This window comes from Neolamprologus multifasciatus, chromosome 11 (assembly GCF_963576455.1).
Source record: "Neolamprologus multifasciatus chromosome 11, fNeoMul1.2, whole genome shotgun sequence".
Lineage (NCBI taxonomy): Eukaryota > Metazoa > Chordata > Actinopteri > Cichliformes > Cichlidae > Neolamprologus > Neolamprologus multifasciatus.
In genome coordinates this window covers 19,902,567-19,920,616 of record NC_140449.1, presented here as the reverse complement: position 1 = coordinate 19,920,616, position 18,050 = coordinate 19,902,567, and the positions used below count along the sequence as shown (strand labels likewise).

At 41.0% G+C, this 18,050-nt stretch overlaps 1 protein-coding gene across 3 annotated transcripts in view; it reads left to right on the top strand.

Moving 5' to 3' along the window:
- Window positions 1-8,807: 8,807 nt before the first annotated feature.
- The window catches only part of abcb4 (ATP-binding cassette, sub-family B (MDR/TAP), member 4), a 15,822-nt gene continuing 6,579 nt past the window's right edge, over window positions 8,808-18,050 (top strand). Inside the window, exons 1-23 of one of the 3 annotated variants that reach the window (XM_085178653.1) lie at window positions 8,808-8,952; window positions 9,934-10,001; window positions 10,162-10,249; window positions 10,628-10,766; window positions 10,864-10,900; window positions 11,001-11,192; window positions 11,342-11,513; window positions 11,603-11,727; window positions 11,878-12,049; window positions 12,170-12,283; window positions 13,375-13,485; window positions 13,576-13,701; window positions 14,058-14,261; window positions 14,342-14,512; window positions 14,793-14,954; window positions 15,050-15,226; window positions 15,733-15,879; window positions 15,965-16,069; window positions 16,337-16,414; window positions 16,567-16,650; window positions 16,720-16,923; window positions 17,028-17,128; window positions 17,213-17,353. In XM_085178653.1, the coding sequence (XP_085034779.1) occupies window positions 8,884-8,952; window positions 9,934-10,001; window positions 10,162-10,249; window positions 10,628-10,766; window positions 10,864-10,900; window positions 11,001-11,192; window positions 11,342-11,513; window positions 11,603-11,727; window positions 11,878-12,049; window positions 12,170-12,283; window positions 13,375-13,485; window positions 13,576-13,701; window positions 14,058-14,261; window positions 14,342-14,512; window positions 14,793-14,954; window positions 15,050-15,226; window positions 15,733-15,879; window positions 15,965-16,069; window positions 16,337-16,414; window positions 16,567-16,650; window positions 16,720-16,923; window positions 17,028-17,128; window positions 17,213-17,353 (2,987 nt within the window). In that variant the 5' untranslated portion in view covers window positions 8,808-8,883. The remainder of the gene's footprint in view (window positions 8,953-9,933; window positions 10,002-10,161; window positions 10,250-10,627; window positions 10,767-10,863; window positions 10,901-11,000; window positions 11,193-11,341; window positions 11,514-11,602; window positions 11,728-11,877; window positions 12,050-12,169; window positions 12,284-13,374; window positions 13,486-13,575; window positions 13,702-14,057; window positions 14,262-14,341; window positions 14,513-14,792; window positions 14,955-15,049; window positions 15,227-15,732; window positions 15,880-15,964; window positions 16,070-16,336; window positions 16,415-16,566; window positions 16,651-16,719; window positions 16,924-17,027; window positions 17,129-17,212; window positions 17,354-18,050) is intronic. The other 2 variants (XM_085178654.1, XM_085178655.1) reach the window with 2 other exon arrangements.

The following is an 18,050-nucleotide window of genomic DNA, read 5'->3' as shown; positions in this document are numbered from 1 at the left end:
AATAGCTGTGTTATGATATAATGCCCTATAACAATCAGTCATTGAGCCTTTCTCTGGTATCTTTATGTACCTTATAGTTTGGGGGATCTCTTTGGGGTTCTTTTGGTTCTCATTTTGATTTTTGTGTGATTTATTTTAAGCATTTTTTTGGGGGGGGGGGGGGGGTTAATCACTGGTGTCTTAATGAATGACAAAACTTATCTGGACAGTAGATGCTGCTGCTTTCTCATAAGCCTACCATAAAGCATGTTTTTAAGAATACTTTTACTTTCCATACTTTTGAGAAAATCTTAAACAGTAAAACTGCCTTTTAAAACACTTTAAAACAACTCAATAGGCTTTCTCATCGATTGTGCTTATTAACATTCTGTTTGATTGTGGAAAGGTTCAGTTTAACTAAGCTTTTTGCTATGTATGACTTGTGACCCATTTATTTTTTAGGATCCCTGTGCTAATTTCCATCATAATATGATATGAGTAATTGCAAATGAGTAAACATCAGGAAACAATATTTCATGGGACTTCCAAACAAGTCCACTTATAGGTTGTCAGCTTAATTTGCCTCAGAAAGTAAAGGTGCTGTGGATAAACCAATGTGAACCTTTATTCAGGTTGATGTCACAGTCAAAAGAGCAAGGTCCGCAAGAGACCAAACAAAACACTTAGACAAGGAAAACACAAAAAAACTCAAGACAGGGACTGAGGGATACACAGGAAACACATGAAGGTAATCAGGGTAGTGGACACAGCAGGGTAACAAGACACACCTGAAAGTAACAAAGTGAGGACACAGGCAAACCTAAAGAGAAAACAGAGGCTAACATAGTAAAATAGACACACACAGAAACAAAGACTGGACTCAGCTGCAGCTTTACAGATTTTATCGTAAAAGTGTAGTGAGTATTGAATGACTAGGTAAGACCTTATTTGTCTGGTCCTCATGCAGGTGATCCAGAGAGGCAGCTGGCAGGCAGACAGGATTCCAGGAAGGTGGAGTGGGCAGGTGAGCTACAGGTACATATTTTTCCTTACAGGTGGAGTAACCAGCTGGGAGGATTGGTTAAACTGAACTGAACGTGTCCACTAATCATTTTAAAGCAAAAGCAGTCCAAAGAAGCAGGGCAGTTCTGCAGGCTTTAAGCGGATCACTGTTGAACAGATTTAATATGATTATTATTTTGAGAGGCCTACAAGCCGGTCCTTAAATACAATAATACGCTGCCAAAAGTATTCACTCATCTGCCTTCACATGCACATGCACATGAGTGACATCCCATTCTTAACCCATAGTTATTATGATTTCAGCCCACCCTTTGTCGGTATAACAGCTTCAGCTCTACTGAGAAGGCTTTCCACAGGTTTAGGAGTGTGTTTAGGGGAATTTTTGACCAGTGCATTTGTGAGGTCAGACATTGATGTTGGACGAGAAGTCAAGCTCTTCCACATCTTTACGAACCTTGCTTTGGTCACAGGTTGCAGTCATGCTGGAACAGGGAGGGGCCATCCCCAAACTGTTGCCACAAAGTTGGAAGCATGAAATTGTCCAAAATGTGTTGGTATGCTGAAGCATTAAGTTCCTTTCACTGGAACAAAGGGACCAAACAGAACTCATGGAAACTGCCAAACCCAGTCTCATCCATCAGACTGCCAGATGGAGAAGCATGAACACATCTCCACTGCTCTTGAGTCCAGTGGCGGCATGCTCTACTTCACTCAACATTTCGCATTGCGCTTAATGTAAGGGTTGGATGCAGCTCCTCGGCCTTGGAAACCCATTCCTGAAGCTCTCTACACACTGTTCTTGAGTTAACCTGAAAGCCACGTGAGCTTTGGAGGTCTGTAGCAACTGACCTCTGTCCCCTGTGCACCTCAGCATCCTCTGACCCTGCACTGTGATTTTATGTGGTCTACCATTTCCTTAGCTGAGTTGCTGTCATTCCCAATCACTTCCACTTTGTTATAATACCACTAACAGTTGACTGTGGAATATTTAGTAGTGAGGAAATTTCATGCCAGGTCTTGTTGCACAGGTGGCATCCTATCACGACACCACGCTGGAATTCACTGAGCACCTGAGAGCAACCCACTCTTCCACAGATTGTTGTAGAAGTCTGCATGCCTCGGTGCTTGATTTTATACACCTGTGACCTTGGAAGTGAACGGATTTGCAAGTGAATACTTTTGGCAATATAGTGTTCATTAGCTGAGGCCTGATAGGACTATGAAAGGGAAATAAACCAATGCAAGGAATCACACATAAGTAAGAAGCTCTAAAGACTCCCCCACCCCCAAGCTAGGTACAATAATGAAACCCATTGAAAAATCCAAATATGGAAGAAGAATACCAAATGTACCAAAGCTACTTCTATGAGCTCACTCTCTTATTCCACGTGAAATAAAATTTGCCTACCAAGCATCATTTCAGTTCCTCAGTTACACAAGCGATACTTTTTTCTCTGGTTGTGAGATATTAAAATGTGAATAAAACTTGGTGGGCAGGGGTTTAACAAATACGTCATCAGTGTCTTTGTGGTTTTAGCTTCAGACCATTAACCTCTGCAAAGCAAGCATCTGCACTTTTTAAACATGTGAACTGAAACTATGATAAACCACAAACCACGTTATCAGGAAAGAGCGGATCATGCCTTAAAAGGATACAATGTGACACTGTTGTAAACATGACCCTCATGCCTCATACCTGCACTGCTGCTAAGATAAATGAATTCTCCATCTCTGATGTAAAATTTTACTGACGCGATTACAAATTAAACATTGGTAAAACCACAAGTTTGAGTTTACCATTGTTTAGTTTATTGTTAACAATAAATTATATTCCTTTGGTATATTTTGTATTTTCTTGGGGAAGGGTGGGGGAGGAGACACCATGCTGTGAAATCTTTGTCTTTATGGCGCTTTATCTGTGAGTCACACAAAGTCAAAGTTTAACAGGAAATGAAATCATGGATGTGATGTGAGTGTAAACAAATAAACTAACATTTTAGACCTTTTAAGGCTAACGCAGTGAAGATTTTAATCGCTCGCGTGTCTCTTGTGAAATTATACCGTGACTTACCAGTCCTGAATACTGAACTCTGACACATACTGACTTTATATAACCACAATATAAAATGAGAAATGATAAGCTGCACAAATAAAGGCAAAATTCACACATGAAATGATAACTAAGAATTAGACTGTAGAGTATTATTATCCTGAAATAATTCCATGCCACTGAGAGAGAATTTCTGTGTTTCTGTGTTTTATCAGGAAAATAAATGATCAGAGTTCAAAGAGCATTTTATTACAGTATCTGGTGTAACTTTAACTACTTTATATGAAGTTTGGGGAACTTGTCCTGACTTGTCTCAGGTTCACAAGATAAAGCAGGTGGTTAATCAGAACAGCTTTAATTCTTCATGACAGAGATTCAACGAGGTGCCGGAAACATTCCTCAAAGATTTCAATCCATATCAACATGACATCAGATTTGTTGGCTGAGCATCCGTCATGAGAACCTGCGGTTTAGTTGCTGCTAAGGAGCACAAAGTCACCTAGAAAATACTCCCACACTTTACACCATCACCTCAATCATAACCGTGAACCACTGATTTAAGACAGAATGGTTTTATTCTTTCATGTTGTTTACACCAAGTTCTGACCAGGCAACATTCTTCCACTCTATTCTATTCCACTGTCTGATTGTGGTGCACCCGTGTGAACTGTAGCCTCAGTTTCTTGTTCTTAGCTCACAGTAGAGGAATCAATGAATGAATCTCAGATATATTGTTGCTCTAATATTTGGTTCGCATTTAAGATGTCTCATCTTTGCACAATATCTTCAACATCTTCACCAGCTTCACCTGGAAAGATTTTTGAACAGGTGAGCCTTGCGAAAATGCTGACTGACAGAGATTCTTGTCTTCTTTATGTACTTGAAAAAAGTCTCTTGTCTAATTGTATTCACCTGCTGTAGTAATTCATATAATTTAAAATATGGGAATGTGAAAGTTCAAAAACATATGCGCTCGTGAGGACTGCTTTACCTGCAGAAGTTCATTACTGTTCATAATGATACCTGAGATCAGAGTGCACTTAACCCCAGTGAGAGAGGACAGTGTGAATCAAGTCTTCACTTCAGCCACCTTAGAAAGCTTTGGTTTGTTTTCAGCTGCTGTTTTGTTGTGACACTCAGACAAAGTGTTAAAATCACAGGAAGGAAACATATGAACGATGGGCTCATACGATAGAGAGCCAGTGACGAATAATAACTAAAAATTAAATATGATAGATATGACATCAGATATTTCCTGTTAGCGTTCATTTGATGTTAGCAAACACAAAGGTTAGAGGACACAATGTGCAGCTACTGTATGTAAACATGGAGGTCACGCGATGCAGGTGTTGCTGAGAGTTAGTTATATCAGTAGAAATGACTTCTTGGATTAACTTTTAGTTTTCGCAGTATGAGCTCAGCTTGTGTCACATGATTTGCAGAGGGAGCTGCTGCTGCTCTGGTTTCCCTGAGGGTGAAGCGAAGGATGAAATGAGGGTGTGCTGCCTGACTGTCCTTCATTAGAACTAGCAAAAGCAGAGTCATTGTGGTCATTTGAAATATTTTTTTTTAGCAGACACAAGAGAACTGTTTGTAAATCACTCAACCTCAGCATAAATATGTGACTGCAGAATAAACAAAATCCTCTGCACGTCCTCCTTCACTACATCCTGGAGTCCCTCCTGCCTGGCAGCTCCATCTTCAACATCTTTTGTCCAGTATATACACTGTCCCTCGTCTGCACGTGTGCAAACCATCTCAGGCTCACTTCTCTAACTTTGTCTCCAAACTGCTCAGCCTGAGCCATCTCTGTGATGTACCCATTTCTAATCTTACATCTTCCCATCTTGTAAACCTTCCATTTAACTCTTGCTGCCATCCTTCTGTCACAAATCACTCCTCACACTCAACTCTGCCCACTCCACCCTGCCCGCACTCTCTTCTTCACCTCTCCTGTCTGTTGTTTTGGAACCCAAGTATTTAAACTCATCCACCTTCACTAATCTTTACACCCTGCATCTGTTACACCTGCCTCCCTCTCATTCACACTGACTTTTATTCCTCTACTCTCCAGAGCATACCTCCACCTCTCCAGGCTGTCCTTCATCTGCTCTCTGGTCTCACTACAGATCATAGTCCACAGAGACTCCTACCTGACCTCATCTGTCAGTCTGTCCACAACCTCGCCTTGAACTCCAACTCCTACAGCACACATTGCCACTATCTCACCGTCACTGTTTTCGTAGGTAAAAATTAATGCTTTGACATGAATTGAGCTGCGGTTTGGGGAAGGCCCCAAAGGGGACTGGCGATAGCTCCACAGCCTGGCAGATCCCCATGCACTAAATAGAAATGAAGAAGTTAAAGAATTGAGAACAAGGAGGGCGGAAGGGTGGGGCACGTAAACGAGAATGAACAGCTTGCAGAACTGGGGGAACCTATATAGATGACAACTGGAAGGAGCGAGTTTGGAGGCGTGGTCCTGCTCCTGAAATTCCAATACATAATCTCCAATAGACCTCTTTGCATTGAATCATACTTGTTATTAATGTCTGGCTCTCTTCCGCAGCATGTCTTTTGTACTGTCTTCCTTCTCTCACCGAAACCGGTATTGGCAGATGGCTGCCCCTCCCTGAGCCTGGTTCTGCTGGAAGTTTCTTCCTGTTAAAAGGGAGTTTTTCCTTCCCACTATCACCAAAGCGCTGGCTTATAAGGGGTATTGTTGTGGTTTTCTTTGTTGCATTATGATAGGGTCTACCTTAAAATATAAAGTGAATTGAAGCAACTGTTGTTGTGATCTGATGCTGCATAAATAACATCGAATTGAATTGAATGTCCTGCACCACCCTCACATACATCTCTGCTACTTGTGACTTACTCATGGATACCACAGTTCCTTTCTTGGCATCCTATCATATGGTTTCTGTAGATCCACAAACACACAGTGCAGTTCATTCTGACTGTCTCTATACTTCATCCATCCATCTGCAGCACTCTTTATCAGCATGAAGCCATACTGCTGCTCACTGATTGTCAATTCTCTTATTAACATAACTTCAGCAACTCTTTCTCATATCTTCATGGTATGTTTCGTCAGCTTTATCCCTCTGTAGTTACTAGAATAGAATAGAATAGCTTTTTATTGTCACTGTTACAAGAACAATGAAAGGCAGTTTGGCATTTCTCCATGTGTATTGATTGGTAATTTATTTCAACATGTGAACAATATACAAATACATTTAGAAAAGAAAATAAGAGAGAAAAAATACTATACAAATTACATACAAAAAAACGTTCTGATTAATTTACATGTTGAAAGAAATGAAGTACATTTACACGAGAAAGATATGTACAAGTAATACATACACCTGCAAACATACACACACATACATACATATATGTATATACACACACACACACACATATATATATATACTACATCATCTTTGTTCTGGAAAATCAGTACCAGTACCCTTCTTCTCCCTTCTCCTCTCACTCTCCAAGACTTTGTGAAACAATCTGTTTAACAACTCCAGTCCCCTTTGTTCTACACTGTAAAAAAATATATTGTAGAATTTACAGTGAATTACTGGCAGTTGTGGTTGCCAGAATTTCACCGTGAAAAATAAATTATAAATGTAGAACACAAAACGGTATCCTATTTTGGTAACCTTAAATTTCACAGTAAATCATTTATTTATTTATTTTTACAGTAAATGACTGAATTTAAACATAAATTCATGTGAAAACAACAGACATTCCGTTAACTTGATTACAGTCTTACTTTGTTAAATATAGTGAAACCTGTATGAAATAATACGGTATCATGCCTAAAAAGTTGAATATTACGGTAAATTACTGGCAGCTGTGGTTGCCAGAATTTCACCGTGGAAAATATAGTGATAATGTAAAATATATAACGCTATACTTGTTGATAAATGTAAAATTCACAGTGAACTTTGGTTTTTGTACAATTATTACATTGAAATAAAAAACTAATATAAAGTAAACCGGTTAAAATACATTTTAATAAGCTTGTTTACTGTCTCCTATTGACAAAGCACAGAAGAGCTGTATAATACAAAGCATGCCTTTTTATTCAAAAGTTCATATTTACACGAAATTATCGGCAGCTGTTGCAGCCAGAATGTCGTCTAAAAAAAATTAAGGTCCAACAAATGAGGCAATAAACATAATAGGCTAACTGGTATAAAACTTACATTCTTTGACTTGTTGTCATAATTTTCTAGAAACATTAAAAAACAACAAAAAAAACAAAAAAAAAACAGTAGAGACAATGATTAAATTAAACAGTTAACAGTTAACTTATCCTTTTTCAGGGTCGCGGCGCTGGAGCCTATCCTAGCTTTCATAGGGCGAGAGGCGGGGTACGCCCTGTCTGTCACAGGGCTAACACACAGGGACAGACAACCATTCGCACTCACATTTACACCTATGGACAATTTGGATTAATCAATTAGCCTATCCCCACAAACTGCATGTCTTTGGACGGTGGGAGGAAGCCGGAGTACCCGGAGGGAACCCACGCAAACACGGGGAGAACATGCAAACTCCACGAAAGACCCCGGCCTAATGGTGGAATTGAACTCAGGACCTTCTTGCTGTGCAGTAACAGTGCTAACCACCGTGCTGCCCTAAACAGTTAATATTTAATAATCAAATTAATGACTAAAAAGGCACTGATCTAATTATTATCAAACTTAATACAACCAAAAACAAATAAGTGCATACAGTCAAACAAAATTTAAAACACTTGATACTTGCAGTGGTTGGCAAAGTTTCTTTTTATCCAGATTGATAGTAGAGGGCTTTCAAAACAGTTTCTGACGGTGTCTGAGGAACTGGAACAGGTTTTGGATTCAATGTGCTGGAGGTCTTGCATGTTGTTCTTCAGATGCTAGGTGTAGGCTAGCCTTCTTTCCTTGCAAACTGCCTATTTCAAAAGAAAATATACAATCTTACATCTAATAGAGCTGACACAATTAATCGTATAATGATTTACAATTGTGATGCATTGCAATGCGGGAAAAAAAAGCATTCTTAATCCATCCAGAAGAAACTAATCGATTATTAAATACAGTCCCAATCAAAAGTTTAAGACTACTTAACTCTGAGATTCAGAGTTATTGATACCACAAAGGAAATTGTAATCCTCTGACTTCCTGATCACTAACTTTCCGCCCCTCTCTCATTTTCTTCAATTATCAAACAAGGCCACCACTCAATCATTGCTCAGTCACTCCTTTTAAAGAAATACCACATCTTATCGCAGCATCTCATCTTATCTTATGTAACAAGAAACTTTGGTCTGTCCCAAAAGACTAAATAACGTTAAAATTAAAAAAATAATTAAGATCACAGAAAAGTGGAGTGAAATCACTGCCCTTCTTACAGCCTTCACGGTCAGTTTGTACACTAACTTGGTATAAATAAAAATACAATAAAACAAACTATTTATCACGGTATTTACCACAAACTTCAGCACCTGAAGCCACGCCCCCTCACAGCTGCTGATAGACAGCGGTCAATAATTGGCTGTTCTCCAAACATGACACCCTCCGACCGTCCGGTATTCTGACAACCGGCCTTTAAAAAGAAACAGCAGGCCGGAAAGAGACGTTCTTGTTTGCCAACAGCCAATACATATGTAAGAAAGAAGAAGAAGAAGAAAGAGACGTTCATAAGTCATTTCTCTGATCAGGGGATAACACTTCAGTTCTCCCATCGATTTAGACGTCCTAAAGCCACGTGAGGAGCAGAGAGCTTGAGGCAGGAGGAGGAAGAGGAAGAGGAAAAGTGTGCGCGAGTTTATGCGCGTGGTCGACACCTCTGTCAGCAGAGGAGAAGCAGGGAAGAACAGCAGCGGGGAAAAACGGTGGGTCTGTACTCTTTTCTACACATTTTATTTAGCTTTTATTTGACTGAGAGCCACGACGATGGTTTTATACTTGAACCACGTCAGAGACAGAGGCGGTGGTGACGGTGCTGGAAATAAAACCGCTGTGTAAAACTGTCGGTGTCTAAAAACGTGTTAACTCGTTTAACATGTTTTTATTTTTATTTTTTTAATGGTAAAATTATTATTTTTTTCAATGTTTTAGCTCTTTACACTATTGCCATTTTCAAAGCTGCTTGAAAGGAAATGTAAAACAAATTTAAAATTTTATATATATTTTATATATATATATATATATATATATATATCTCGATCGATCGATAAGTGAATGGTTTACACTTTTACCACAATGCTCTACTTGTACGTTAAGCAACTTCCTTAAAGCAAATTATATCATTTCAATATTTAACCTCTTAAGACCCGAACTGTTCCACGGCATGCATTTTTAATTTCTCTTTGATATTTTGGCTAATTGGGGCCCGATGAATGTAAAAACAAAGAATTACCAGATTTTTTTTTTTTTTTTTTTTTTTTTTTTACCTTTTGTTTTTAAGAAAAATGAGAGCCACATATGAGGATATTTGTTAAAATTTTTGATAGTAGCAGTATAATGTCCCTGTAAGTGGATATCAGGCCCTTGTAGAGCAAAATTGAGTATTTTGGTCTAAATAACCAAAAATGTGATGTCCACATATGTGGACGCCAGGTCCTAGGAGGTTAAAGAAGACTAACTGTTGTTGGGGGAGGGGGGGGGCCCTTTTTTCTTTTCTTCCAAATCCATCCAAGAGGCAGAATATCTGCACCCTGGTTTTCACGGACTTACTGTACTTTGACTTTTTCCACCCCTCAAGTTCCTCAAATTTCAGTTTTGTAAAGGATTAACTTTGCAGACTGTGTTTTATTGCAGGTTTAATGTATTCCAAAAGGCGAAGGCATGTTTATGGGATGGCTTTTATTTTGACAGGACCCAGCCATGGAGAGGGAGCAGATTGAAATGTCCGCAGCCAAACCCCAACAAAATGGAAATACAGGGTAAAAAAAAAAAGAAGACTCTAGATTCTAAATCACCTTTCTACTAATTACGTGACAGTTTGACTTGAGTCAAACTCCTCCTAAAGTAGTTCCTTTTTTTTTTATTTTTAAATCGGTGCTTGGGAGATATTTGACATCATGGCATTTATGAATTCTCCAGGGAGACTGAAAAAGATGACTCGAAGAAAGGGAAGAAGAAGAAAAAGGAGAAGCCTCCTAAGATGCCCATGGTTAGCCCCATCAAAGTGGTAGGTTCATCTTCATACTAATCACCTGCTGCCAGGAAAAAAACAGGTTATACACTTATTTCTTTTCAAGGCTCATTTTTATCTTTTTTTATTTTCTGGTGTGCAAATTATTTTTCTTTATTGGAGTGTGCGTGTGTGCATGTGAAGACAAAATGGAAGCAGTAGTGTTTTAAGTTGGTTTGACTGTTTATAGTTATCCTTGTAAGACTGTAAATTCCTACAAGCATAACAGCAAGGTGTGTGTGCTGAATGGGGAAGTCTGGAGAGGATGGGAGTGAGGCACATCCTCCCGTTGTTTCAGTGAATTCCACCAGACTCCTGCAGCGAGGAGATGAAAGCTGCTTTTTCCCACTCAAATTATTTTTTTTCTGTGTGCAGTTTAGGTTTGCAGACCGCTGGGATGTCTTAATGATTATAGCTGGGACGGTGATGTCAATGGCAAACGGCGTAGTGCTTCCACTCATGTGCATTGTCTTCGGCGACATGACGGACAGCTTCATACAGCTGGCTCTCCCCAGTGAGTTTCAGATGCAGGCTTGTGTGCACATGGGTAGCACGGCAATAATCATTAAGGGGTAAAATGACTCTTTTGTTCTTCCTTCCTGTGTCCTCAGATTCCACAAACAGCACCTTAGAAGAGGAAATGACTGGGTAAGACATCACAGCCTGACACCTCATAGCTGCCTCATCAGGCAGAGAGACTGACTGAAGCAGATTTATCAGACCGCATCTGTCACTTGTCCTCTCCCAGCCATGCCATATACTTCTCCATCATGGGAGCTGGGGTGCTGGTTGCAGCCTACCTACAGGTGGCCCTCTGGGCCCTGGCAGCCGGTCGGCAGGTCAAACGCATCCGCATCCTGTTTTTCCACCAAATCATGCGGCAAGACATTGGCTGGTTTGACGTCAATGAGACGGGAGAGCTCAACACGCGTCTCACAGAGTGGGTAACAGATGAGAAGTGTGTGATTTTTTTTTTTTAAAGGTCCCACAGTGCTGTGTGTTAATTAGAGATGAGTGTGTCTGTCACTTGTATTTCAAAGTATCTGACTTTTCAAAACTGGAGCTTGATGTTTATATGTGCATGTGCAGTGATGTCTATAAGATCCAAGAAGGTATCGGTGACAAGGTGGGGATGCTGATCCAGGGTTTCACCAGCTTTGTTGTGTCTTTTATCATCGGCTTGAGCAAAGGCTGGAAGCTCACTCTGGTCATCCTCGCTGTGAGCCCTGTGCTTGGCATTTCTGCTGCTCTTTTCAGTATGGTAAGCTGCTGCAGAAGTTTATCCCTGTGTTTCCGATGCTTAAAACACCTTGGGCTCTGCATGCATCACCACCTCTTGTCTGTGTACAGGTGCTCACATCGTTCACCAGTAAAGAGCAGACTGCATATGCTAAAGCCGGTGCTGTAGCCGAGGAGGTGATCTCTTCAATCAGGACTGTGTTTGCCTTCAGTGGTCAAGAGAAGGAGATCGAGAGGTGTCGTGTCTTTAACTGTTATCAACAGCCTCAAATGGCATTATTTGTGCAGATGTGGTCAGCCTTGGCAGAAATCCACTGTTTGTGGAGTTTAAAAATGTATTTTATACTATATTTGCCCCTAACTGTGCTCTTTGTGTTGCACTCTAGATATCATAAGAACCTAGAGGATGCTAAGAGGATGGGAATAAAGAAGGCAATCTCTGCTAACCTTTCCATGGGTGTCACCTTCCTCTTTATTTACTTGTCCTATGCTCTGGCCTTCTGGTATGGCAGTACACTCATCCTGAGTGAAGAGTACACGATTGGAACCGTACTCACTGTGAGTAGATTTGTCACCTGTCAGTTTGTAGAATAAACATGCATGTGACTTGGAGGTTTTTGCTGTGGCTAACACCAGTGCACTTTTCTTTTTTTTTTTTCTTTTTTTTTTTTATAAAAGGTTTTCTTTTCTGTGCTCATTGGCGCTTTCTCACTGGGACAGACCTCTCCCAACATCCAGACCTTTGCGAGTGCTCGGGGAGCTGCGTATAAAGTGTACAACATCATTGATCACGTAAGAAGTGCAATGTTTTTCACTCAACGCTTACTTTTCTTTCTTTTTTTCCACCCATTCGTGTTGTTGCCCTGTTGTCACTTCGTATTACCAAACATGCTGCTTTACGGTGGCGCTCCAGTGAGCTGCTTTGATGCTGCCAGCAACCTGGAGCTGGATTTTGCTGTAATTGGAGCTCCTGCTGTTTGAAGACACCGCAGGTCATTCAGTTGATGTTGCACAGCTGTGGTTCTTGTAAATTTCTTCCACTCGCTGAATCAGACTCATTTCCAAAAAGTAATTAAAACTCGAGTATGATCATGAGTTTTGCAGACACTGTGAAGATGGTGGATAGTGTTTTGTGAAATGAGCTTTAGTAGAATTTAAAAGGGGCTCCTATGGCCACAGAAGCTTGGAGCATAACCAGTCTGTTTAACTGAGCCACTTGAAGGATGGCTTGCAGGGTCAACTCCTGCCTGTTGCTATTCTGCGACGGGGCTTTGTTTAGCTTGTGCTGCACGTGTTTGTCTCTGTGTATGACTACAGACTCATGCTAGTTTAGAAATGCAGATAAAGGATGGCCTCATCTGAAAAACTGCGGGCTGAGCAGCACTTTTGTTTGCACACAAACGGAAATGCACACAACCTTGAGCAAAACAAATGGGATCTTCTCCGAAACGTATTCCTTGCACCAGACTTGAAGGGGAGGATATTAAGCCTTTGAAAGTCACTTCTGTTTTACCTGTTTTCACACTGAAATCATTTCTTGTATTGCGGCTACTACTTATTCTTATGTTCAAGGGTGAAGTGTAAAGGATGAGGCTTCCAGGTGAGACATAAGTGTCAAATTCTGCCAAAACAGAGCTCAGCTTTTGTAAGTTGCAAGGCAAAAGGGAGAATAACAGAGCTGTGCAACAGGAGATGCAGTGAAAACGCAAAGCGCTGTGAAAATAAACATTGTGCTTTCTAAATGTGCTCCGCTGAAACTGAAGGGCTAACAGCATTTCCTCCCATTGTTTCTTTGAGGTTATGAAAAGAATAAGCCCTGTTCTGCTGTATTAATTTGGCCTCTTAGAAGTGAAATCTGCCATATTTGATTCTCTTCTCGACAGGTCCCCAGTATCGACAGCTATTCGGAGGCTGGCTACAAACCTGAATGCATCAAAGGAGACATCGAGTTCAAGAACGTCCACTTCAGCTACCCCTCCAGGGCCGATATCAAAGTATGTTCTCATAGCCGCTGTATACTCAACTTTAAAGTGCTAAAATAGCATGCAGACATTTTTATATCCCCGAACTCATGTTGTCTGTAGGTGTTAAATGGCCTGAACTTGACTGTGAAGAGGGGGCAGACCTTTGCCTTGGTGGGAAGCAGTGGCTGTGGTAAAAGTACCACAATCCAGCTGCTGCAGCGGTTCTACGATCCTCAGGAAGGAAACGTAAGTGGGACCAAGTACTTTGAAGTGCAAGATGTACAAATCAGATCAGTCCTGTGTAGACTTAACCGTTCAGAAATCAGACCTTTATATTTATTTTGTCCTTTTTAATTTCAACAACTTGATGCCTTAAGTAGATGTAAAGTGGATTTCTTTTAAAGAACTTTGTTTATTTTGGACACTCCTTATGAAAATTGAGACTGTTTGCTTAAATACAGTAAACTGATTTGTGTGGAATTTTTTTATTTATTTATTTATTTGTTAAATGGCTTCTGTGTATAAAGGGCTCTGCATAAACCAGTAAATGGAAACAGCGAATCTACACAACGGTGTAAATTGAGTGTCTTGTGTCCATGCAGGTGTTTGTTGATGGTCACGATCTTCGTTCTCTTAACGTCCGACACCTGAGGGAGATGATCGGGGTGGTGAGCCAGGAGCCCATCCTCTTCGCCACCACCATCACAGAGAACATCCGATATGGCCGAACCGACGTGACGCAGGAGGAGATCGAACAAGCTGCCAAGGAAGCAAACGCTTATGACTTCATTATGAAGCTACCTGATGTAGGGCAACACTTACAATTCCTCTGTCCCTGTAAATGATTGATCACCACTTGCTAATCATTGGACTCTGTGTTGAGCAGAAGTTTGAGACTCTGGTCGGAGATCGGGGGACTCAGATGAGTGGAGGACAAAAGCAGAGGATTGCCATCGCCCGAGCTTTAGTCCGCAACCCCAAAATCCTCCTGTTGGATGAAGCCACATCTGCGCTCGATGCTGAGAGTGAGACCATCGTGCAGGCGGCGCTTGATAAGGTACGGATCAACGGTTATTTTATTCTCGTTTCAAGACCACTGTAAAAAAAAAAATAAAGACAGAGCAGAAATGTTAACTCATGTCCAGAGGAGTAATCTGACTTGATTCATAGTCTTGTATAAATGTCTCCTGCATGGATGGTGGATTTGAGCCACAGTGCACATAAACCTACCCTCCTGCAATAATTTAAGTTTATGTTAAATGCTTGTGTACCTCACATCAGAGCAGCATGCTAGTAACATTTAACTCAGTGTAACACACAAACTTGCCCGTGTGCAGGTCCGGTTGGGTCGAACCACACTAATCGTGGCTCACCGCCTTTCAACAATCAGAAACGCTGATGTTATTGCTGGCTTCAAAGATGGCAAGGTTGTAGAGGTGGGAACTCACAGCGAGCTGATGGAAGGAAAGGGAGTCTACCAAACACTGGTCTCCATGCAGGTAATATTTACACACAGGCAGTTTTAGCAGATGGGAACTTCCACAGCACCCAGTCTTTATTTGTTTGTTTTGCATTTGTGGTTTTCCTCCTGAAGACGTTTCAGAAAAATGCGGAGGAGGAGCATGAGCCGTCTGCAGATGAGAGAAGCCCAGGAATCAGGTCGTTGTCTGAGTCTTCTCTCTTCAAGAGGAAGAGCACAAAAGGTGCATCCTTTAAAACTTCAGAAGGAGACAAAGAGGAAAAGAACAAGTTGATTAGTGATAACTTGGAGGTGAGCAAACACCTAAATCCTTCTATCAATAAAGGAATGTGAAGTAAATATGAAAAAAATTATTCTTAGTCTAAGATGTTTGAAAATTTTTTTTTATTATTGTTATTTTCACTTGGATGAATGTTCACACCTCTTACTTTTTCTGGCAAGTAATAATTGAATTATACAGTACTATTTATTTTAAAACTTGGGGCTGCAATTTATTTTCTAAGGCAGTTTCTTTAAGTAGTCTTCAGGAAACGTTCTCCAGGCTTCTTGAAGGACATTCAAAACTCTTCTTTGGATGTTTGCTGCCTTTTGTTCTGTCAAGATGATCCCACACTGATCCGATAATGTTGGTTTGGGCTCCCTAGACTGATTATGATCTATTGTATGTTTCTATCAACTATGCTTTTACTGCATTAGCAATGTGTTTGGGATCATTTTCATGCTGAGAATCTACTTATACACACCATTCATTCACCACTTGCGTTAAAAGCCTTTTTAATCTTTCCTCCTGTCTGCAGGATGAAGACGTTCCCCCTGTGTCGTTCCTCAAAGTGATGGCTCTGAACACTTCAGAGCTGCCATACATTCTGCTGGGGACCCTTTGTGCCATTATCAATGGTGGAATGCAGCCTGCGTTTGCCGTCGTCTTCTCAAAGATCATCAATGTAGGTTACTCTTGATAACATGTTCATGCTGAATGGAGGTGTTTTCAGCAGCTGTAGAAAGCTTCATCTTTTTATCTCCCCTCAGGTGTTTGCAGAACCGGACCAAGACATTGTCAGACAAAGATCAGTTTTCTTTTCCCTCATGTTTGCTGCTATTGGAGCAGTTTCCTTTGTCACCATGTTTCTACAGGTATGCAAACGCACACGCACGCGGTTGATGGAAGAGGGTTTGTGGTAAACCTTGGTAAACTCTGTTATATCCTGCTAGTAAGTAATGTAAATAAAAAGGTTAAAAATGAAAGGGAAATGGTCACACATGTCCCTGTCAAACTTTAGGAGAGTGCACACAAGTTGAAAGGATGCTGATGTGACAACACATGCGGATGATGTGACACGTGTGCTAATTTCATGGGGGGGTTGTTGTTGTTTTTTTTGTTTGTTTTGTTTTTTTAAACAGGGTTTCTGTTTTGGTAAATCTGGAGAGGTCCTCACCTTGACGCTCAGACTGAGGGCCTTTAAGTCCATGATGAGGCAGGTATGTAAGTGACAAAGTCAAATGAGAGAGCAGGGAGAATGTTGTTGAAAAATACATTTTTCTTGGTGGCTAAAGTGAACCAATTATCTACATGGCAGCCATAATAAAAGCTGGTCAGGTCCTTCAGTGCTTCTTTCAAATCTCCTTTGCAGGATCTGGGCTGGTTTGACCAACCAAAAAACAGTGTTGGTGCGCTCACTACGAGACTGGCCACAGATGCAGCCCAAGTGCAGGGGGTAAGCTTCAACAACAGCTGGCCAAAGGTTACCAAAGGCTCACACTAAAGTGTCAAATCATCCATTTAGGCCGCAGGCGTGCGTATGGCCACGCTCGCTCAGAACTTCGCCAACATGGGCACCGGTTTGATTTTGGGTTTTGTGTACGGCTGGGAGCTGACTCTGCTGCTCCTGTCTCTGGTGCCCATCATTGCAGTGGCTGGAGCCATTGAGATGAAGATGCTCGCAGGACACGCTGCTGAAGACAAGAAGGAGCTGGAGAAGGCTGGAAAGGTGAGGATTGGGTGCAAGATGTGCCAGAGTGAAAGTAAAAATTCCTCACGGCTCAGTCTGTTGAAACTCTGAACTCATGAGATATTTGCATTGCGTCTCTGCAGATTGCCACAGAGGCCATCGAGAACATCCGCACCGTGGTCTGCCTCACAAGAGAGGAAAAGTTTGAAGCTTTGTATCAGGAGAACCTCGATGTGCCCTACAAGTACGATAATTTGTACCACAGGGACCTGATTGCTCAATTATACGCTCTTTAGGTTCTGATGCCACCTTTCTCATGTTTTTACAGAAACTCAAAGAAAATGGCACACATCTACGGCCTCACCTTTTCCTTTTCCCAGGCGATGATCTATTTTGCTTATGCGGCCTGTTTCCGTTTTGGTGCTTGGCTCATTATAGTGGGAAGGATGAATGTCGACGGGGTCTTTCTGTGAGTGAACTGACATTGGCTTGTATCTTCATGGTAACATCCAAACAAGCATTTCTGATGGACAGAACCTGTTCATGTGGCTGTTAATCATTATCTTAGTCAGAAGCACATGAAGAGCCTCAGCTTGGGGGGTTGGGGTGGCTTTTAAATGTACACTGTGTGGTAATACATCAGACTCTCTTTTGCTGGGAGGAGCCACTGCTTTCATTTATGTTGTGTTGCATAAACTGGGAAGTCCAAAGTTCATGGCAAACCGAAGCCTCAGAGTCCATAAAAGAAGAAGAACTCTTTACCTCTTAATGAACACTGTACACCCAACTGAGGCTGCCTTGCTTTGAAGTTAGGAAGACGAAGCAGTAGCATCTTTAAAATAATTTTGGATACTAGTTTTTAGGAAATTTCAGGGACATGCCCCCTTCCTGATTTCTTGGATTGTTGTGGGGTGTTTTTTTTTTTGTTTTTTTTTGTTTTAAATGTTTCAGTGCTGTTGAAAATGACTTGTACATTTGTTGGTGCAACAGAACACAAATCAAATTTGAAGTCATTTTAACACACCTAGACCTTCATTTATTGTATTTACAGTTGTGGACAAAAGTAACATCCACTCATCATTGACATGAGTATAATTTTGAGCTTTTATTGATTTATTGTCTGAGCTTTTCTTTTTCCCACTCTCCAGGATTGAATGATTGTACAG